Source organism: Leuciscus leuciscus (genome assembly GCF_965113295.1).
Source record: "Leuciscus leuciscus genome assembly, chromosome: 21".
In the NCBI taxonomy this organism is placed as follows: domain Eukaryota; kingdom Metazoa; phylum Chordata; class Actinopteri; order Cypriniformes; family Leuciscidae; genus Leuciscus; species Leuciscus leuciscus.
The window spans coordinates 22210630-22231005 of record NC_138745.1 but is presented as its reverse complement, the minus strand read 5'-3'; the positions used below and the strand labels follow the sequence as shown (position 1 = coordinate 22231005).

The 20376-nt window shown below is 38.3% G+C and overlaps 1 protein-coding gene across 2 annotated transcripts in view; it reads left to right on the top strand.

Annotated features, from left to right (window-relative positions):
- Positions 1-315: 315 nt before the first annotated feature.
- odad2 (outer dynein arm docking complex subunit 2) overlaps positions 316-20376 on the top strand; it is a 58840-nt gene continuing 38779 nt past the window's right edge. Inside the window, exons 1-9 of one of the 2 annotated variants that reach the window (XM_082151727.1) lie at positions 316-527; positions 720-949; positions 1184-1341; positions 4250-4379; positions 4809-4915; positions 7280-7419; positions 8577-8693; positions 17951-18171; positions 19125-19265. In XM_082151727.1, the coding sequence (XP_082007853.1) occupies positions 732-949; positions 1184-1341; positions 4250-4379; positions 4809-4915; positions 7280-7419; positions 8577-8693; positions 17951-18171; positions 19125-19265 (1232 nt within the window). In that variant the 5' untranslated portion in view covers positions 316-527; positions 720-731. Of the gene's footprint in view, positions 528-714; positions 950-1183; positions 1342-4249; positions 4380-4808; positions 4916-7279; positions 7420-8576; positions 8694-17950; positions 18172-19124; positions 19266-20376 lie in introns of both variants that reach the window. The other variant, XM_082151726.1, reaches the window with a different exon arrangement.

Here is a 20376-nt window from a genome sequence, read left to right as displayed (position 1 = left end):
AGCTGAATTCACTTATTTTGAGAGGCTGTGCAGGCAGGATCAGTTGGGAAATTAAGTATTTTCTGTGGCCCAAATGCCTGTGTGTAATTTTCTGCCAAACCATACAGCACAGCACGGAAGTTTATAAAGAGCCTCTCAAAAGTGTGGTTCTGTGGGCACGCAACCCCAGAGAGAAAACAAACAGTTGACATAATGCGAAAGCCTTTAATTCGGTCAGGTAGGTTCGTTTTGGACCTCACTTTTGTTTGCATAACAAAGACCGCTTAATGTAATGTTGATCATTCATACCAATACAGTGTTTCCTGTACACGCATAGACAAAGAAAAAGCTAACCTTTTTTGACCCTCTCCGCTCTACGTTGTTCGACTGTTTATTAACAACCGGAGCCAGCCCAGCGCGTAGTTCGTTTCTATGGTTACTCAGTAACTGAAAGCAGCGCCGACCAGCCACAAAGTTAGCAAGATAGATAACATTTGTAGAGGAGAACAGTTATACAAACTTGAGCAGACTTGTTTAGTTACGTTTTGGTGAGTAATAAACCGTCTTATATATTGAATCCCTTTCAAGAGGGTCAGAAATAGTTTAGTCTTTAACGTTAAATAATCCGTTTGATGTTTGGAACGCCGCATATCAGTCCTCGCGCTTTAATGCACGCATTGAAATCGCTTTAACCCTCTCGTATTAATACTGTTTACTGTTTTGCTTTAATGTTAGGCTAGCCAGTGTCCGTCATGGGGGTGGCACTCTCTAGGGCAATTCAATGGAGCTCTGAGGCGGATAAACTAGAGAATAGCCCTTTGAATAATGACATTCTGACTGAAATCCTGCTCTTCACGGAGGAGATCGGCGACAAACACCCACACGAGGCCAGGCTGACATTCAGCGAGCCTTTACAATGGAAAACAACTCTAGAAGCGTCTGATTTCATGTCAGATTTATATGACATCAGGTAATACCAACAGACGGAGATGATAAGAGACGTGCAATTGATTTAGCATAACATTCCCTTTAAAGATATCAGAATGATCAGACCTAATTTAATTTTCTTGTCTAGATGACTGTAAAACCTCATTTGGTTCATAGTAGGTTTTCAGATAAATTCATATGCTGAATCAATGCAGAGCTGCTTAAAGTCAGGTGAATGCTTAAAACACCTGTGACACCATTTCCCCCCCTTTTTTAGTGGAGAATCAGCTTTGTCCCAGGAATGTGATGATAAAGGACGTCCCCTTCTGCATCTGAGTCCACCTGACATCACAGTGCACTCATTTTACCACCTGTCTAACCTTCTGCTTCTAAACAAAGATAAAAAGATGAAGGAGGTCCAGACCTGTTTGGAGGGTGAGCTGCATGGAGAACATGCAATTACTTTAAGCACAAATTTTCCTTGAAATGCTGTATTCTGTTATTTTCAATATCTTCCGGTATCACATTTGAAGTCTTAATCATTCCAGTCACAGTGCCTATATTAAGGCACTAAACCGTTTTATATCTTTAAACCTGAAAATATAGTTATTTTTTCTTCTTGAAACCTAAAATGAGTAAAGGCCCATTCACACCTAGGACGATAACGATAAAGATAACGTTCTCAATATTAAAGAATAGCAGAGTTCACACCACAGCTATATGATAGGCACATAGAAACAATATCGTTGGAATCTCTTTCAGAATGAGTTTATCCAGCTGATAAAAGATCAAAAACATTGACAGCCAATCAGAATCTATCCTGCTGTAATGAGTTCCAGCATTTAAAGAGGCAGACAAGTACATGCTTAGGATAAACAGAGCGATATCGTCCGCTGGTGTTGATGCTAATATGGTTATCTTTATGGTTATCGTTCTTGGTGTGTATGGAAGGCATTTTCTGCCAAATTAAAAAAAAAAAATTAAATGATTAAAATTAAAATTAAAACCAGATTAACGATTTCATTACAGAAAACAGTACGCAAAATATGTGACAAAATTGAGAATGAAATTAAATGATTTCATTTTCACAGCATTATCCCTGTCAAATTGAAAAATAAAATGCAATTGGTGATTTCACATTTCATTTTCACTACAGTCTCGAGGCAAGACTGCCAATATTAAAATGAAAAGCCAAACGTGAAAAAGAAACTACAAATACAGTTTTTACAATGCTCTTTAGTAACGCTCACGCAATAATAGTGACACAATTCAAATATTAATTCATTATGGTTGTAAATGCTGCTTGATAATGGTTTTTTGTTTATGCTTTTTTTCTTTGTCTTAATATTAAGATAAAGCATTATTTTAATTTAGTATTTTTTTATTTTTTATTTTTTTTTATTTAAAACGTTATGTTTGATTTATCTTGTTCGATTGTGAATTGGTTTGGGTAGTTACTGGGGGTAGGTCTTGATAAGCCTAGGGCTTCTACCTATCCCTTTTCGAACAGGTTGATTATTAAGCTAAAAAAAAAAAATAAAAATTTTTTTTTATTTATTTGTATGGATATTTCATACGCATTGCTGTCTTGTTTAATTTTATTATTATTTTATTAATTGTTCGAAATAAAGATTTCATTCATTCATTCAAATACAAATGTAAATTTTCGTTTTCATTTTAATTCCTCTTTTATTTTACAATTTTCATTTTCAAGGACAACCTGCATGCAAATTCTATGTTAATGAGTGGGTGTGGCTTATTCTAGTAACGGCGCTGAGACACGCCTTCTGTAAAGCGAAGTCGTCGACGTCCCGTGTCTCTGCCCATAAGTCACGGCTGAAGGGCGTTGTTAGGCACGACGCGAATATGAAACATTGGCCGAGGTCCTCGGTTAAAGCTAGCGGGTATTAATGTCTGGCTATAATTGTTGTAGAAATTGTGTTACTAAGACTTCTGTACACCCAAATAGTTGAATTTCCAAAACAGCCTAATACATGAATGAACCTCATCGTCGATTATGGTCTAGTCTGAGTCTAACATCATAACTAACATCAGGCTGGTTGTTTCCATGTTCTAATGCAGCGGCAGCTTCCCGCAAAAGCTCACTAACAGATTTCGCCATATCTCGTCTCGATTACAATATAATCACATTTAAATAATTTCGTTTCACACATTCAAATCATGCACACGGGACGTCGACGACTTCGCTTTACAGAAGGCGTGTCTCTAGCGCCGTTACTAGAATAAGCCACACCCACTCATTAACATAGAATTTGCATGCAGGTTGTCTTTGAAAATGAAAACGAAAATGAAAACTGTGAAATAAAAGAGGAATTAAAATGAAAACGAAAATTTACATTTGTATTTGAATTGTGTCACTATTATTGCGTGAGCGTTACTAAAGAGCATTGTAAAAACTGTATTTGTAGTTTCTTTTTCACGTTAGGCTTTTCATTTTAATATTGGCAGTCTTGCCTCGAGACTGTAGTGAAATGTGAAATCACCAATTGCATTTTATTTTTCAATTTGACAGGGTCAGGGATAATGCTGTGAAAATGAAATCATTTAATTTCATTCTTAATTTTGTCACATTTTTTGCATACAGTTTTCTGTAATGAAATCGTTAATCTGGTTTTAATTTTAATTTTAATCATTTAATTTATTTATTTAAATTTGGCAGAAAATGCCTTCCATAGGTGTGAACGCGCCTTAAGAACTATTTAAGATGCTGCACTATTTCTAGGTCTCCAATCAAATCATGTGAACTCCTTTTTACAGTCAGTCAGATGTTCTTCCATAAATGCACAAGATGTTCTGATAGTTCTCAGATCATGCTGGATAATGAGATGATCAGGTTTTACTCAAACTTCTGGAGTTTGTGCAGCTCAAGTGCTACTGTCACTACAGCAAGAAGAGGAATACAAATACTGAATCTGGAAATCTGAAATTAATGTTATTTTTTCAATTCAGTTTTAAATTGACTTTTTTTTATGTTGATAATATAATTTGTAATAAAAAAATCTGTATTAATTATAGGCTATAATATGTATATATGTATGAAATGGCAACATTTTCATTAGTGGTCTCAGTCTTTTGGACCACACCGTTCTTTTAGAGCAAATTTTCCATATGAAGATTAGTTTCAGACATGCTTTCTGCAGCCTTTGGCTATCATTTAAAGGTGCGTTTGGTACGTTTTTGGTAACGTTAAGCGGATTCTTATTTATCTTTTTTATAAATTTGCAATGAAACATAGGGCTGATGAAAAAAAAAAAAACATAGAATAGTGAAAGTGTTTTTGTATGATGAGCAGTTGTGAATAAGGTGTGTTTATGGCCAACAGCTAACAGGGAGCCAGTGAAGAAGATCTTTGGGCCCACATCTCCTACAATACAGGAAGACAAACTATTTAATATCCTGCATCAGCTGGACGAGAAGCTGCTAAGCATTGCTGTCAGACCGATCATGATCATGTATGCATATACTATATACTGCCTTTAATTAAAGCAATCAGCTGTTCTGCTTGTCTTTATTAACTGTATATACTGTATTATACATAGCCTATATATTATACTGTATATAATTATTATTTTATATATATACATGCATACACACACACACACACACACACACACACACACACACACACACACATATATATATACACACACACACACACACACACACACACACACACACACACACACACACACACACACACACACACACACACACACACACACACACACACACACACACACACACACACACACACACACACACACACACACACAGTACTTGCATTTATAGCTACATTACAGTGCATGCATTTATAGCTATATTACTGTTACTAGTTAATGAGCTGTATTTTTGTTGTGTGTTGTGTGTGTGTTTTTGCCCAGAGAGGGCAGGCTAAGCCCAGCAGCTGTTAATACAGAGGTAGATCTGTTGAAGAGATTCTGTGGAACAGGAGAAAACCGGGCGCTGAAGTCTGTGCGCTACACATCAGGTTTGCATTATCCTCACTCTTCCCCCTCTCCATCTCTTCTGCTCACTTTATCTCGTTCTGTCACTCACTCACTTCCACACTTATTTTCACCCTCAATCTGATTAATCTTCTGAGTCGAACTGAGTCGATGTTTGGAGCGAGTGATTGTAGTTTTCCGGTGTAACTGAGAGTGTCTGTGTGCGATTTTTGTCTTCTTTTTTTATATTGTTCAATTGGACTGAAGTTGTACAGTAATTTAGATTTTGAGGAAAATGGAAACAATTTCTTGACTGTCAGGCATGGCAACAAATGTTGACTGACGCCTCTGCACTGAAAAAAGTACATTTCTTACTAAGTATTTTTGTCATGTTTTCCAGTACACATATCTCTTGTAATTTGAGAAGTTAAATGACAAAATTGTTTTCTGAAAATTGAGTGACACCGTGTTTACACCAGACGCGAGCAGCGTAACGTGACATATGCAAATAGAACCTATTATAATCAGTGATGCTGTCTACACTGGATGCAGCATGGTGCGACGTTCTACTTCTGATGTACTTCACATCAGATCACATAAATGTACTTCTAACACGAAGAACAATTGAATGTTCAAGCCTCAAACTGTTGCAACAACTTTCATGTCCGATGTAGACACGGTCTACATCAACTTTTATGCTTAAAACAACAACAAAATATTCCAATGGGGTAAGAAAAATCAACTTGTTTTCCTTTTGAATTATAGTCATTTTCATTTTTTTTTTACCCCATTAGAAGATCATTAAAAAAAAAATAATCAGAAAACAACTCTTCTTCATAATTAAAGACACACTGAACCAGTATTGCTTTTCTATTTCATTAGTTCAAAATCAGTAAGATTGTTTTGTTTGCGGCAATTACAGATTACATTAGACAGACCTACTCTAACAAAAATGAGATGAACGTCACTAATGTGGCTGTTACTGATGATGTGCAGAGCTGCGACAGAAAGAGTGGTGCTGAGTTAAATGTGGCCACTGAACCATCACAGATTCCACAGGCCAACAAGAAATTGAATCAAGAGAGGTCGGTGTCAGATAACTCAAAAGATGGATCTGTAGAGACAACTGAGGTGAAAGCCGGCCCCAAAGATAATGCTCATAGTTCCACTTTGAGTTGAACCTTGTGCAGGTGCGTGGGGCCCACTTCCCTGCTGATGCAAAACAAACAGTCTGCCATAAATTAAATCCAACTCATATTAGAGTTCAGCGAACAGTGCTTCTCAAGGCTGTAGAGGATTCAGGTAATGATAATGACAATGATAATACATTGATATATTTTCTTGAAAGTACCAGACTCTATAAGCCTAAAGTTGCTGTCACATTAGCAAAATTTTGTGGCCAAAAAAAAGGTCCATTGTCAACAGTGTAGCAGTGGAGCTCTGTCAATTTCTAACCAAACAGCTTTCTATTGGTAAATGCAGTGAATTTGCATGACCAAATAGAACCCAATGGGAAATGTGTGGGGAATATTCCGCCCTAATGCGGAATTCCCAATTGTGTTGATTCCTATATTGAAATGACGGGATTTGACCGAACAACTACATTAATTGAACAACAGTAAATGTGACCGCACCTTAAGATTGAATCTTCCCTGGGAAGTTTCACTTCAAGAAACTAAGTAAATTTAGCAGTTCTGATCATGTCAGTCAGTGCTTATTACCTTATGATTAACTCAAAAAGTAAAAAAGGAAACAAAAATCTGTCTCTATTCCTCACACTCCACAGTATTTAAGCCACCACCATTTGTGGCAATGCTGGATATCCTTTAAATATAACATGTCTGTATTCAAATCTCCACAACATGGAAACCATTACATATGTCAGATTTCAGTTTACAAAGAGATTCATCAATTCTTCCTCTTTCCCTGAGGAGAACAGGCAGATTTGCTGTGCTATAACAATCAACTGTTTTTGGAAAAAGGATTGTGGCCTGCAAATTTTGAGTGATGGATGTGGCTTCTTTTGAAAAATGTGTCCCCGTATGCCGAGTAAAATTGGAAGCTTATTTGCAAATAAAGGAGGGAGGGGGGGGCCATGAGGATGCGCAGGGCGGTTTGGAGCATGTGGAGTACCGGCAGGGGTGTTTGGCGAGGGTAATTTATCTTGGGGTTATGCCTGCAGCAGCTCAGTCCTGAAGAACAATCAGTCATCTTCACTGGCTGGGCTACAGGGAACGAGTGTCCATCTGCCCCTGTGGGAGCCTTCACTGTATGTACTTTCCAAAACTGAAGTTTTATTGCAAACTTTTGCTGTTGAGAGGTGACAACAGTGCATTAATTCAACATTTGACACATTATACATATAACAAAATATACAAATCTCTAAAGCATAAATCCTGCCTCCTCAGATTACGTGTTCTCCAATGGTTGTCGCTCTCCTCCCTGGAGGCAGATGGATGGAGAGATTTGCTCCCTCATAATTGAGACCTGTGAGACAGAGCCCACGCTGTTCATCACTTGCAATACTAGCGGAGTTTTCCTCGATGAGGTGAGAAAACTGTCAAGAAAGTAATAACAGTCATTTGGTGCGTCAGTTTTGGATTGCTCTGGGAACACAATTCTCTTGTATGTCAAAGCAAAACACAATTCTGCTACATCATCGGTGTCAAAAATGATGAAATTCAGCTACATAACCTATCATCTCCCTTTAGTAATCAGATTCAGAAATGTGGACATTCCCTCAGTTGATTATATATTGTATTTTTATCAAGAAATCAAGTTCTTGATAAAAATCAAGTGATCGAGTTTGATCATCTTAATAGGGCATATCCCAACAAGCCTGACCTGAGCACGAAGCAGATGGAAATTAATGCATCTCATCAGAATGCTGAGTGATGCAATATGAGTTTTATGAATCTGAAACGTGTCAAGCTGTCAAGGGAGCCAATTTTGGTAGACAATTTGAACATACACAATGTGCTCTTAATGTGTTTGAAAGGTATGGTATACAGACACTTTTCCAAAACATGAGGTAAGCGAAACTGAAAAGTTAAGACATGACAGATATGTGATTCTGTTCCAGATCTGCTTCTCTAGCTGTGTTCAGTGCTTTAAAGCCGCCTCACAGAACTAAATATGTGTGCAATTAATCAAAAGCAACATTTTACACATCATAATATTTTTCATTCTGATTCAGAGCACCACTTAATTAAGTACATCTGTCTATTTTTATCTTTGTGTTTCTTTCTTAAATCTAATTTCTTTCCCTCCTCCACCTCTCTCTCTCTCTAAATGTCTATTATTTTTAGACTCTCTTGTCCTCATCTGTGTTCTGTTCAATGCTTTCTGACACTCACCTGTTCATTGTACATTTGAGGTCAGGTTGAATTTACTGCAAATGACAGTAAAGTTAATTGTATAGATTAGACATTTAATCAGAACAATTCACCTCTAAATCTCAGCGATAAAGAGCTCAAAGTATAGTTATGTCTGTGCATGTGTGTGAAGCTGATGGTCTTTGTGTGTGGGTTGGGCGTTTATTGTGATGAACCTTTTCTCTTGCTCTTTCAATTGTCTTTGTCAAATATGACTCTATGTTTGAGATATGTATTGTAACCCAACGTACATCTCAGCCATAAAAACTAATACGCCACTGGGAATGTCGTTAATCTCTGTTTACACTTGCATTATGATTTGGTTTTCCAGGAAATCAATGGAGAAGGTGGTGAAAACTCCTATAGGAGAAAAACTGAAGCCTACAAAGACCTTGTCACACTGTTGAAAAACATGTCTCCCCATTTTGCTAAGGCTTCTGATGAAAAGGTATTGCTTAACACCACATGAATACAAGAGTTTCATCTCTTTGAACATACGAGTTGTGTCTTATTTCCTCAATTGTTGGTTTAAAACCAATGATTGCCATTGTTGGGTTTCTATGATCGTTTTTAGTTATTCTCTTCCACTGCACTTGGCCTTAAAAAACTCCAGATGGCGATTTATGAACACGTGACAGTAGTTTCATTATAGTGTCTGCTCCATACCACTGGGCTTTAGATATACTAGCCATGCTCTGGGCTATCCAAACATGTGAATTACAGTTAAGCTCACAACTTTGGCATTAACACAACTGTGGCATACTTATATAATCCATCCCCTGATGTTAAAAAATACATTATTGCTTATTAAGAGGTTCGACCTGTGGCATTATAGGCGACACAGGAGGTTGCCTTGGGCGCAAAATAACAGGGGGCTATTATAGTAAATTGCAGTTCATATGAAAGATTGCAATAATGTTTTGGGGGGTTTGGACAGTTTTCTGGGGGGCACTATAAAATCTCACCTAGGGCACTAACAGAGCCTGGGCTGGCCCTGCTTATTAATTCCGATTCTCAGATGGTAGATGGGTTTCTGTATCTACCTAAAAGCACTTGAACTGGTGATACGTTTTGTGAGTATTGAATAAGCTTGGACCTCAGTGGTGGTGGTCTGGAGAGCCTGAGTGTTCAGGCATCAGAAACGGATGATATCATCATGTGAGGATGCTATATACGTGCAGCCATCAGAGCCAAAGATGTCACCAAAAGAAGTCGTCTGCTATTAGTGAAATTGATAGGATGTTATTGACAGTACATTGCCCCTATAGCAGTCATTAGAATGTTATGTTGATAAATTGGCCCTCCTTATATGATTTAGATGGGTGCAAGCTAAGATGGGAAGTGCACCAATAGCGTTGTTTTGATTTTGTTATTGTCAAAGTACTCTACCGTTGAAATATTTGGGGTTAGAAAGAAATGCGTTATAATGAAGACATTCATAATTTTACAAAATAGGCTATTTCTAATTCAAATAAATGCTATTCTTTTGAACTTTCTATTAATAAAAATATATCAATGTTTCCACAAAAATATTAACAGCACAACTGTTTTCAATGTTGATTATAATAATGTTTCAATACTCACAAAACGTATATCACCAGTTCAAGTGCTTTTAGGTAGATACAGAAACCCATCTACCATCTGAGATGCGGAATTAATAAGCAGGGCCAGCCCAGGCTCTGTTAGTGCCCTAGGTGAGATTTTAAAGCGCCCCTCAGAAAACTGACCAAACCCCCCTCCCCCCAAAACATTATTGCAATCTTTCATATGAACTGCAATTTACTATAATAGCCCCGTCATTTTACGCCGAAGGCAACCTCCTGCGTCTCCTATAATGCCTCAGGTCGAACCTCTTAAGCAGCAATAATGTCTTATTGTTACCACATTATAAGAAACATCTATGTTTGAGCTGATATCCACGAACACAGTATTTCATAGTAAACACCGGTCTATATATTCTTATATTCATCATGTTAGTGTAAATAAACTCTCATACTAGCCTACTTTTATATCATGCTATGTTTTATATTAAAGCGCATACAAACATTCTCTTGTCATACATGTATATTTATTTAGCATTTAAAGGTTGCCTACCTATAGCTCATATTTGAACATGTTTCCGTCGATTTCATACATTTTAGTCTAGCAACAGTTCAACTACAATGTGAAGTTTATGCAACAATAACACTCTAATATAATTCAGAATAGGCTACATTTCTTACCTTCAAATCTTTCTTATCTTTAAATCGCGTTCTTCTTCTGAGGTAAATCCAATGTAAGCTCACAGCGTGTCTTCCAAATGTGAGGAAAAGCCGAGGAATGATGAGGTTTGATTCTTTGTTTAGAGGTAATGAGGGCGTTTACAGGTTCGCGTTCCTTCACGTGGACGATTTGCATCTGAATCTCTTTTGCGCGTGTGGGTGTGGTCACATTAGAGCAAATGAGCTCTCGCTTGAGAAACTGGACATCTTGTTGGTTTCATACAAATTACTTAAACAGAGAACATTTGTTTTCGTTTTTGAATTCGATAATTTAAAAGTACACACTTAAATGTTTATAAAGATATATTGCTCATAAATGTGTGCCAAGTATTCGCTGAGTTTTGTTTCAGTTTATAGACGTGCTCAAGAAAATAAAGTTCGCGGAGACGGAGAGTCAGAAATCACACCCTGTTTGTTTTCTTTATTTTACAAAAGCACAATGTTTTGTTTTGATTGTAAGTGGACACAGTAATTTAAGTCTATTGTGCTACTATGTGAAGAAAATCCAGCAAAACGCACCGGTGCGTTTGTCGACCCCATAACTGTACGTTCACACCGCCGCCGACTTGAGCTGCAAAGAAGCTCTGGCCGCCCTGTCAAGGACGCTTGTCAAAAAGGACGGGGAAGCTTGTTGACGCTTTGGCTGCTCTGAAGTCTGTGTCACACCATGAAATGACAGCATTTTTATAACCGATTTGGTCGGGAAAAAATAATAATTGGCTATTATTATTATCATTAATAGTGAGTGCGCGCGCGCGGCCGGGGCTCTCTCTCTCTCTCTGCTCGTTCTTATATATGCCCTGTCAAGCGCGCCCTGTTAAACTGACAGGACTTAAAAACACATGCAAATGATAAACTTTCACACTATGGTTAAACTGTGCAATTGATCCGATAATGATAAGAAACCCAGCAACGGCGATTATCAACTTCTCCTCCATTTTCTCGGAACTAATGTTTTGGTAGGAACCAGAGCCCGTCTACGGAGAGCCTTGGCACTTCCTATGAGCCCCATTGTATCGATCTTGGTTGCAGTTCCATTAGAGTTCCACTGGAGGTGATCGCGGGCGAGTGCAGACTGAATGGGAGTCTATGGGGCTAGACGGCTAAATTTGTCTCTTTCACCCGATTGCCGTTGAGAAATCTCAGATTTTATTGTAGGTTTTGCAAGTTCAACATGGGTTATAGGTCGAAAATTGAATGAACGAGTACTTATGTCCTTTCGATTTCTTACAGGTTGAGTTGTTGTTGCCCATAACACGCTAGCATTCTGCTAATGAACGCTGATTGGTCAGTGGAGGACTGATTACGACCAGAGATACCGCTTGATGGCATCGTGGCATCCGAAGCGGGACCAGAAACAAACAAAACAAAAACTCTTCTAGCACGTGTATTTACCTGTGTCAGCTGTGTTGCCGATGCCTCGAGAGAAAAGAAAGTGCCGAGCGTGAAAGCACCAAAGCGACTGAAGGATTGCCGTCAAGCAGTATCTCTGGTCGTACGATGTGTATGACGTCATTGACATTTTAAAATACTTTTTAAAGCAAATAAGTGACTCTAAAAAATCTAACACCCAGCAATGTGTAATTTCTTTGCATCTCCTTTCGAATACAACATTCAAATTACTAGACAAAAAATTATATCCTGAGAAAAGTGGATTTTGATGGTTTAGCGTCATAGACCTCCATTCATTCTGCACTCGTCTGCGAGCGCCCCCGCATGGACAGAGACATGTTACTGCAGCCAGTCCAGAAACCGGAAGTAACCAGAGAGTGCCAATTCTCTTCCTATTAGACATTCTCTGGTAGGAACGAAAGTTTACATCGTATGTTTCTCCGGAATCAGCCAGCGCGAAGGACGTCTATATTCTGATTGGTTTCTGGCGTTTTGCCGCTGCTTGCCGCTGAACCGCGTCATAGCTCATTACCATAAAGTTGAGCTACTTTCAACTTTCTGATTGACGCTCAAAACGCTCAAAACGCCCAAAACGCGACGCCGATGGATTTGACGCTCCTTGCAGCTGAGAGAAGCCAGCTTCCATTGAAAATGAATGACTTCCGGTAACTTTGGAAGCTCAAGTCGGCGGCGGTGTGAACGTACAGTAAGGGTTAAGCCCCAGATTAGCATATTTAAAATGATTTCTTAGGGATCATGTGACCCTGAAGACTGCAGTGAAAATTCACCTTTGCCATCTCAGGTCTACATTACATTTTCAAATATATTAATAATATTTCACAGTATTACCGTTTTTATTGTATTTTTGTTCAAATAAATGCAGCATTGGTGAGCACAAAGGCCTGTATTGTTCACACCAAGGACGATAACGGCACAGAGAAACAATATTGTTTGGAATCTCTTTCAGAAATTTTTTTTTACAGCTGATGAACGATGAAAACATTGACAGTCAATCAGAATCCATCCTGCTTTAAAGAGCTTGAGCATTTAAAACAACAGACAACAAAACTGCGACGTGTGCTTAGAATAGAATGACATTATGCATTGGTGTGGACACTTATGTAGTTATCATACTTATCTTTATAGTTATCGTTCTTGATAAGAATGGGCCTTAAGAGATTCTTTTGAAAAACTTTTGTGTCCACTTTTGAACATCAGTGTACATTTAGATAATCGCATATATTAATTTAAGACAAACTGTCTAAGCCGTAGAAGTGTGCAATGCTCCGACACATGCATGGAGCACTAGACTATTGTGTTCCGTTATCTCCTCTCTTATTGATTGTTGTTTCTCCAGCATTTGCTAATAAAGGCATGAATGTAAAATAATAATAATAATTTATCACGTGATTTTCTTTCAAAAGAAGGGGAAAAAAGAACACACATTAACCATGTAGATTACCCATTTAGTTATTCATTTTAAATTCCAAATATTTGCTAAACAGACTTAGGGGAAGAAGCCAATACTAAACATAGACACAAAAACAGCACAGCTGTCCTTCAACTGGCAGCAGTGTGTTTCTGCTCGCTCCTCAGCCTAAGATTAATCACAGCTGAGAAGAAGAGAGCAAAGGGAAAGAGGGGACAAGCTAATGTCTATACTTCTCTCAGTGCGTAAAGTGTCTGCTTGTCACAATAACCAAGAGAGAGACAGATTAAGAGACTGAGTGAGAGAGAGAGAGAGAGAGGGAGTTCTTTCCTCTGTCATTGTGCTATTTTTCACATCACCACAGTGTGAAAGAATGTGAGAACAGGCCAGTTAGTCAGACCTCTCTGAATAAAGTAAAAGATAAATTAACAAATTGGGTTTCCGATAATGGCCTCAAGATGTGGTAAAAAGTGTTTATTGTTTGAGAAATGATATCCTATTTCTCATCAGTGACACAGTGTATTTGTTGGAAAAATGTTTTGTTCTACAGCACCAAATATTTAGACCTTTCTACATGAGATTTTAAAGACAAGAATTATATCAAAATTAATTTTTAAATATACAACATCTTTAAGAAGTTACCATTTTCCTTTCCTTTTTTTGTGTGTGCAATTTTTGGCTGGCTCAATATTGTCCAGATTTGTCTTCAGCTTCATCAGTAGCAGAGCACAGTAAATGCCTTTTTTGTTGATGCAGACAAAAGGTTTCCTCCAACTTGTACTTTTCTTTTCTTAAAACAAAATCTTCAGATCCACGCTAATGTTTTATGCCGACCGTTGGCGGTTTTATAACCAACATAATTCTGTCCTTGAGCAATATAAACGGAAACTCCATCATCGAGACAGATTTCTCTTTATGTCCGTTGCTAAATGATGGTGATGTTATCTCTCGCCGATATAGTTTGCAGATGGAAAATGAAGGCAGACAGAGAGATTACTGCTGTACCATATAGTAATGGTTATTGTCTAGTGCTACTCTGCCGGTGTAAAAACCTCTGTCTGGTGTTCCCGTCAGTAACATTGAGGACAGAAAGTATAAAATGTTCCTTTCATCTATTTATTGTGCATTCAGAGCCAGTTTTCAGACACAAAATAAGCCTGCTGCAGACTTTTAACTTTACTCTCAGCAGAGATGTCCAAGTTAAACTCTTCATCTACCTCATTTGAAGAACAGTTCCCATGAGTCTGTGCTCAGTAGCTCTGCTCACCTTCCATAACTCTCGCCTCTGATAAATGTTCGGTCTAAGTGTGCTATCATTCTAAAGCTCTAAAAAAAAACTGGATGAGCTGAAGTAGAGCTATATGCTGTACTTGTTTATTTGACACAATGTCATTTACACATGTCCCTGGATCAACATCCTTTGTAGGTCCTAGAACAACATCCATATCGACCAATCAAAGCCCATAACACTCTAAAAGCATAAGGCAGTGATTGATTAATGGGAATGTTGTTTCAGGAACAACAAAGGATGTTGATACGGGAACACGTCCTACTTGTGTAAATCACGTTAGTCTGTTTATTTGGTACATTATAGCGATGGTCATAATTGATATTGCTGAAAAGCGTAAGAATATTGTTGCCAAAATTTTTTGGGGATAATACCATTCTTATCACAGGAAATGCCACTTCAAATTTAAGACCTCATTGAAAGTGCCTACTGTTAACCTACTGAACAGATGTTGCACTTCTGGTGTGATTTTTCTACAATGATTTTTCCTGGCCATGTTGCCTTTGGCTTGTTCAGTGGGGGTATTAAGGCACTATTTTCTGCAAAGCTGCTTTGAAACAATATGTATTACTGAAGAAAAGGAATGAGGTGGATATTCTCAGTGCGGTTTTAGTGTTTGGTTTTTGAACAAGGCTGGATATGTGCTAGCAGGTTGAGTTCGATTATTGGTGGCAGTGAGGAGAAAGACTTTATTATTCTTTGAAGCGATGATGCCAGGCAGGCGGTTCAGCGTGCAAGCGTTTGTGTGTAAAAATGCCCACCAGACTTTCATGTTTTATTATGCAAGCAGGCGGGAGCTCAACCATGAGCGCTAGCAGCTGATGGGTGATGGACAGAGGCCGTAAAGAGAGGGCCATAAAAGTAGTCTGCTTAGACACAAATCAAACCCCTCTTTGTTCTCCATATTTTACATTGGTTCCTTGTTTTCTAGATTTCATCAGTTTGCTTTTCTCTGTCTGTCTAACCATTTCTTTCTCATGTCTTCCAAACACATTTCTACAAGGCTACATGTGAGAGTTCTCCTTTTACTCAATACTCTCATCACCTTCTACAAATAGACATTTATCCACCTGAAACGAACCCGTTACGTTAGGGTGCATGTTGATTTGAGAGCAGATTATAATTTTAGCTGTACTATGGGACTCTTGTAGCATGAAAAGTTCAGTAGAGAATAGGCTCTGGATTGCGGCCTGAGTTTTCTGTAATAAGTCTCAGACACGCTCTGGTCCTTCAGCCATCAGTCAACCACCGGACCGTGATTATTCAGCCCAGAAATCCTCAGCACACACCAGCTCTTAGCCAAATCCAACAGGCCTAATCTCCTAACATATCAGCTGCATGAGGAACCGATGCATTTTCATACAGTACTTTAATTAGATCAGACACTTTTAATCAAACATGCACACTCACAGCCAGGGCTGAGCAGAAGGTGATGCTCATAAGGGAAAAGATATTGTACTCTGCTGCTTTGTCAGACTGGGATAGCAAGACTGTCACTCTGTTCCAAAACCTAGTAAGCTAGTGATAGTAAGGAATACGGATATAAATACACTGTCTGTCGATTCAGTACGTTTTTTATATATATATATAATTGTATTCAGCACGGATGGATTAAATTGATCAAATGTTTCTTGAGCACCAAATCAGCATATTTGAATGATTTCTGAAGGACCATGGGACACAGAAGGCTGCTGAAAATTCAGCTTTGAATCACAGGAATAAATTATATAAAAATCTACTGTTTTTACTGCATTTTTGATCGAATGAATGCAGCCTTGGTCTGATAAGAGAGTTCTTTCAAACACATTTAAAATCCTACCTTCTGAATGGTAGTGAAATATTATTATATTAAAATAGTATACATTTATATATTATATTATGTAAAGCATAATCATTTGTGTATATGAAGAGTTCAGATGCAAAAGCCTCTAAGTGCCATCTGAAATTTTCTTCTAGAATGATCATTTTTATCAAGCTCGTATATTTAAATTCAGTAATTTCACTTAAATGACAATTAATAGGTAATTTTCATTGGCATTTAAGTGAAATTACTGAACTTAAATATACAAGCTTGATACAAATGATCATTCTAGAAGAAAATTTCAGATGGCACTTAGAGGCTTTTGCATCTGAACTCTTCATATGTGCTTTTTAGAGTATTGCACCATTCCTCTCATGTTGCCTGTATTGAAATCAATTGTGAGTCTCATTAATAGTAGTCAGCACAATATGTTTTGGAATAGACCTCTTTTGTCTTGCAAATTTCTTTCCTTGTCATCTTCATATTTGGATGTTGCAGTAGTTTGAGGTTTTCTATTACTTGGTATTCAGGCTTCTGTTTGGGGTGCCATACTGGAGAGTTAACTCTCCCTACTTGTTCTTGGACTGGGTTTATTACTTCAATTATAAAATTAAAGGTGGGTGGAGTGGTGTGAGGAAATGGATATAACTTTGGCTGTTCTTAACTTTGGCCTTCTTTCGACCAAACAAGCTCATGAAAGGCACAAAGTGTGCTTAGCCCAGCTGGATCCACAGCAAGTCCCTTGTGCCATATTAAAAGCTTTTTCCCTTGTGTACTCTTTCTGAACTCTTCCTCGCTCATACTCTTCTCTTTTCCTCTCACCATTTCTGTTTCTCACTCCTGCTCTGTACATCTCTCTAAAAGATGGAACCAATGAAGGGCTGATGGTGGGGCATAGCAGGTGCCTGTGGATTTTTCCTGCCTCTTAACCATTCATATGTCTCCTGTTGAGCTTCTCACAGAAGAAATAAAGAAGTGGGAGAGAGAGAAAGATAGAGTCCTTCACAGTTTCAGAAAATCATTGTTGCGTTACTTTGCCACAAAGACTTACTTAATGTGTGCCAAACTGCCAGCCTGCAGTTCAAGAATGTACAGAAACAATAAACTTCTCATATTGTATAGGCAATTAACATAAGAAACTTTGGAAATGTGTTTCTATTTTGTCATTATTCTCATAACTCAAAGGCAGGATTGTTTTTCTGGCAGTGGACTGTGGAGAAAGGCTGTATTATATAAATGTTCAGGGATACAAATTCATAAGTGGGATTTAGTTTTTATACGTCTCTTTCTTAGAATAAGAAGGCTGCGCTAGCTCAGAGATGACTGTGTGATGTGCCTCCCCAATAAAGAGACAATGTGTCAAAATGTAGAATGGAAAATATGTTTTGCTAAGTTAAGAGTGCTTTCATGAAGAACTTTGTTGAACAAAAAATGCTTAAGAAAAATAACTATTTTAAGTCCCAAGTCTCTACATTTGGTGCAGAGTTTCTTTTCCTTTCTATCTTGTTTCATTTTTATTCATTGTCTTCTACAGGACTTTGCCATTCAAGATGTGCCATCCACTAAAAAGATTCTACATGTGGAAATGGTTGATGCAGAGGAAACAGGCCAAACCCTGAAGTCTTACGACCATGAGGAAAAGAATGTGCTTGAGAAGGCGAGACATCAGCTTGTGCGGAACAAGCCGGGCGGTAGGAAGAAGAAATTAGAACCATCTTTGAAATGGAAGAACCTTGGCCTGGCGTCCCCATTTGAGTAAGTGATAATTCCAAACACCAATGGATGTCTTTTGAAGAGACACAAAAAAGCCATCACAGCATGAACATCAGAGGTCACTGACTCTGGGCTAGCTGATGTTTGCTGGAGTGCATGTGGCTTGTCTATGTACTGTACAGATGCAAAGTTCAGTAGTCATTCAGACTTCAAGAGATGGTTAAATGTCATTTGTGGCTCTATTGATATTGATTAAGTATTTTAAATGTTAAAATAGGGGTCCCTTGGAAAAAAAGGTTGGGAACTACTGATCTAGCAAACAAATCAGCCTCTTCGGCTGTTTCAACACTTGTTACTGGTAAACCTCCTCTGAATCTAAGATTTCCAAAACAATAATCTTTTGTTTTGGAGAAATAAGAATTTCCCAGATGTGAAAATGTACTTCAGTGTTCTGCCTTTTGCAGCAAAAGAACCAAATTTGCATTCAGATGATCTAATGTTTCTCTGTAAGCTGCCACAATACTTGAAACCCACTGGAGAGCTACAGAAGACTGAAATAGACAATATTACATGATGGGAGAGAAAACATATAGAAAAATAATTAAGGTTCAGGGAAAAGCAACAAAGATGCCAGCTAATCCTCTTTTTAAAAACATTGTATCTGAAACATCCACATAGTCCTATTGTAATACTTGTGTGGCATACAAAGCATAAAATACATTATGTAACCTCATAATGTGAATTTAAAATTAAGTTTTTTGGACTTCGTGCCTCAAAAACAAAGTCGACATGATTATGTTTTTTTCCCCCGAATGTCACGTATATCAACTTCTCAAATGAGAAAAGAATGAAGACTTGATTTTGGCCATCTAGAATTGATTGGATAATTAATAATAAACACTGCAATATTCTATAGAAATAAAATAATTTTAATTTCATGGCTTTAAAGTATATAAACGTGTTAATAAGTGTCTGATTGTTGTCGTTTTTTCCAGTGAGGCAGAGGAGAAGGCCAGAAAGAACAGAGAGAGCAAGAGGATCCTGGAATACGGCACAAAGTCACCCGCATCAGAGAACAAAAAAAAAGCAAATTTTTCTGGATCGTCTCTGCCAGGCTGCCAGTCTTCTCAAAAAATGTATGCCACAATCTCAGTCCACAGAAATAGCTTTTTCATTGTACATGTGGTATTTCCTCTGAGGTAAAAACCTAACCATTGCAATGGGATCTGAAAAAACCCTCTCCCGAGAACACGCATAATTGAATTACTCTTTATTCTCCTGGCCAAACATAAAAAAAAACTTATCCAATCACTGAATTGGAAATAAAGGCTCACTTTCAGGGCAAATTATTTCAGCTGTGGATAAGTATTCATTTTATAGCCTTTAATAAGGCATGGATGAAGCAGCCGTTCAGGTTGGTGTGCACACGGAACGGTCCTCTGGTGCTACTGGGAGTAGCGGTCTGTAATAACCGCTTGTGCCTGAGCCACTGATAACCCTGTTCCTTCTTCTGACTCCTCTCTGTCTGTTTGGCGATGGTGAGCGAAAACTCCAGCTGTCCCCATAACATCCACTGCCAGAGTACACAGTCCTGCCTGTAAGGAGCTCCGGGTGTAGCCGCAGCTTCTCTTTTTCCTGCCGTTTTAAATCAGTGATGCACACAAAAAACAGTGTAGCGTTCTGAAGAACATTTGGATGTGTTCATGGTACACAAACACAAAATGAATGTAATGTATATCATATAAGCCAGCAAACTTACAATCGTTCGCATTGCAAAACACATTCCACACTTCAAGTAAGTGACTAGCACCGAAAGAGACGAGTACGCTGCTGTCCGACAATACAGTTATCCCCTGGAAAACATATCTGAGTCCCTCTGGCCTCTTCTCCTTGTGTACCGAGTTTCATGACTCGTTTCACGATACATTCATTTCAGTAGCCTGATCCGCTTTAACGGCCATCTGCGTTTGTGCGTGCGTGTATGAGTTTGCGATGAAAGAGTTCAGAAATGCACTGATGACCACTCCAGTCTTCCTCTCTCTCTGTTGCTCTGTCTCTGTTCTCTCCATCCCCTGCCGTTTAATTTGATGCCATGGCTTAAGATGACACTTCAAATACACCCCTGAGTTTGATGGCCGTTTTGTCCAAGGGTTTGAGCATGAGGCCTTTCAGAGAGCAATAATTCATTCCACATTGGATTCAGAGAGATTTTACCAGAGCTTTGAGAGATTGGGCTGTGTGGTTTGG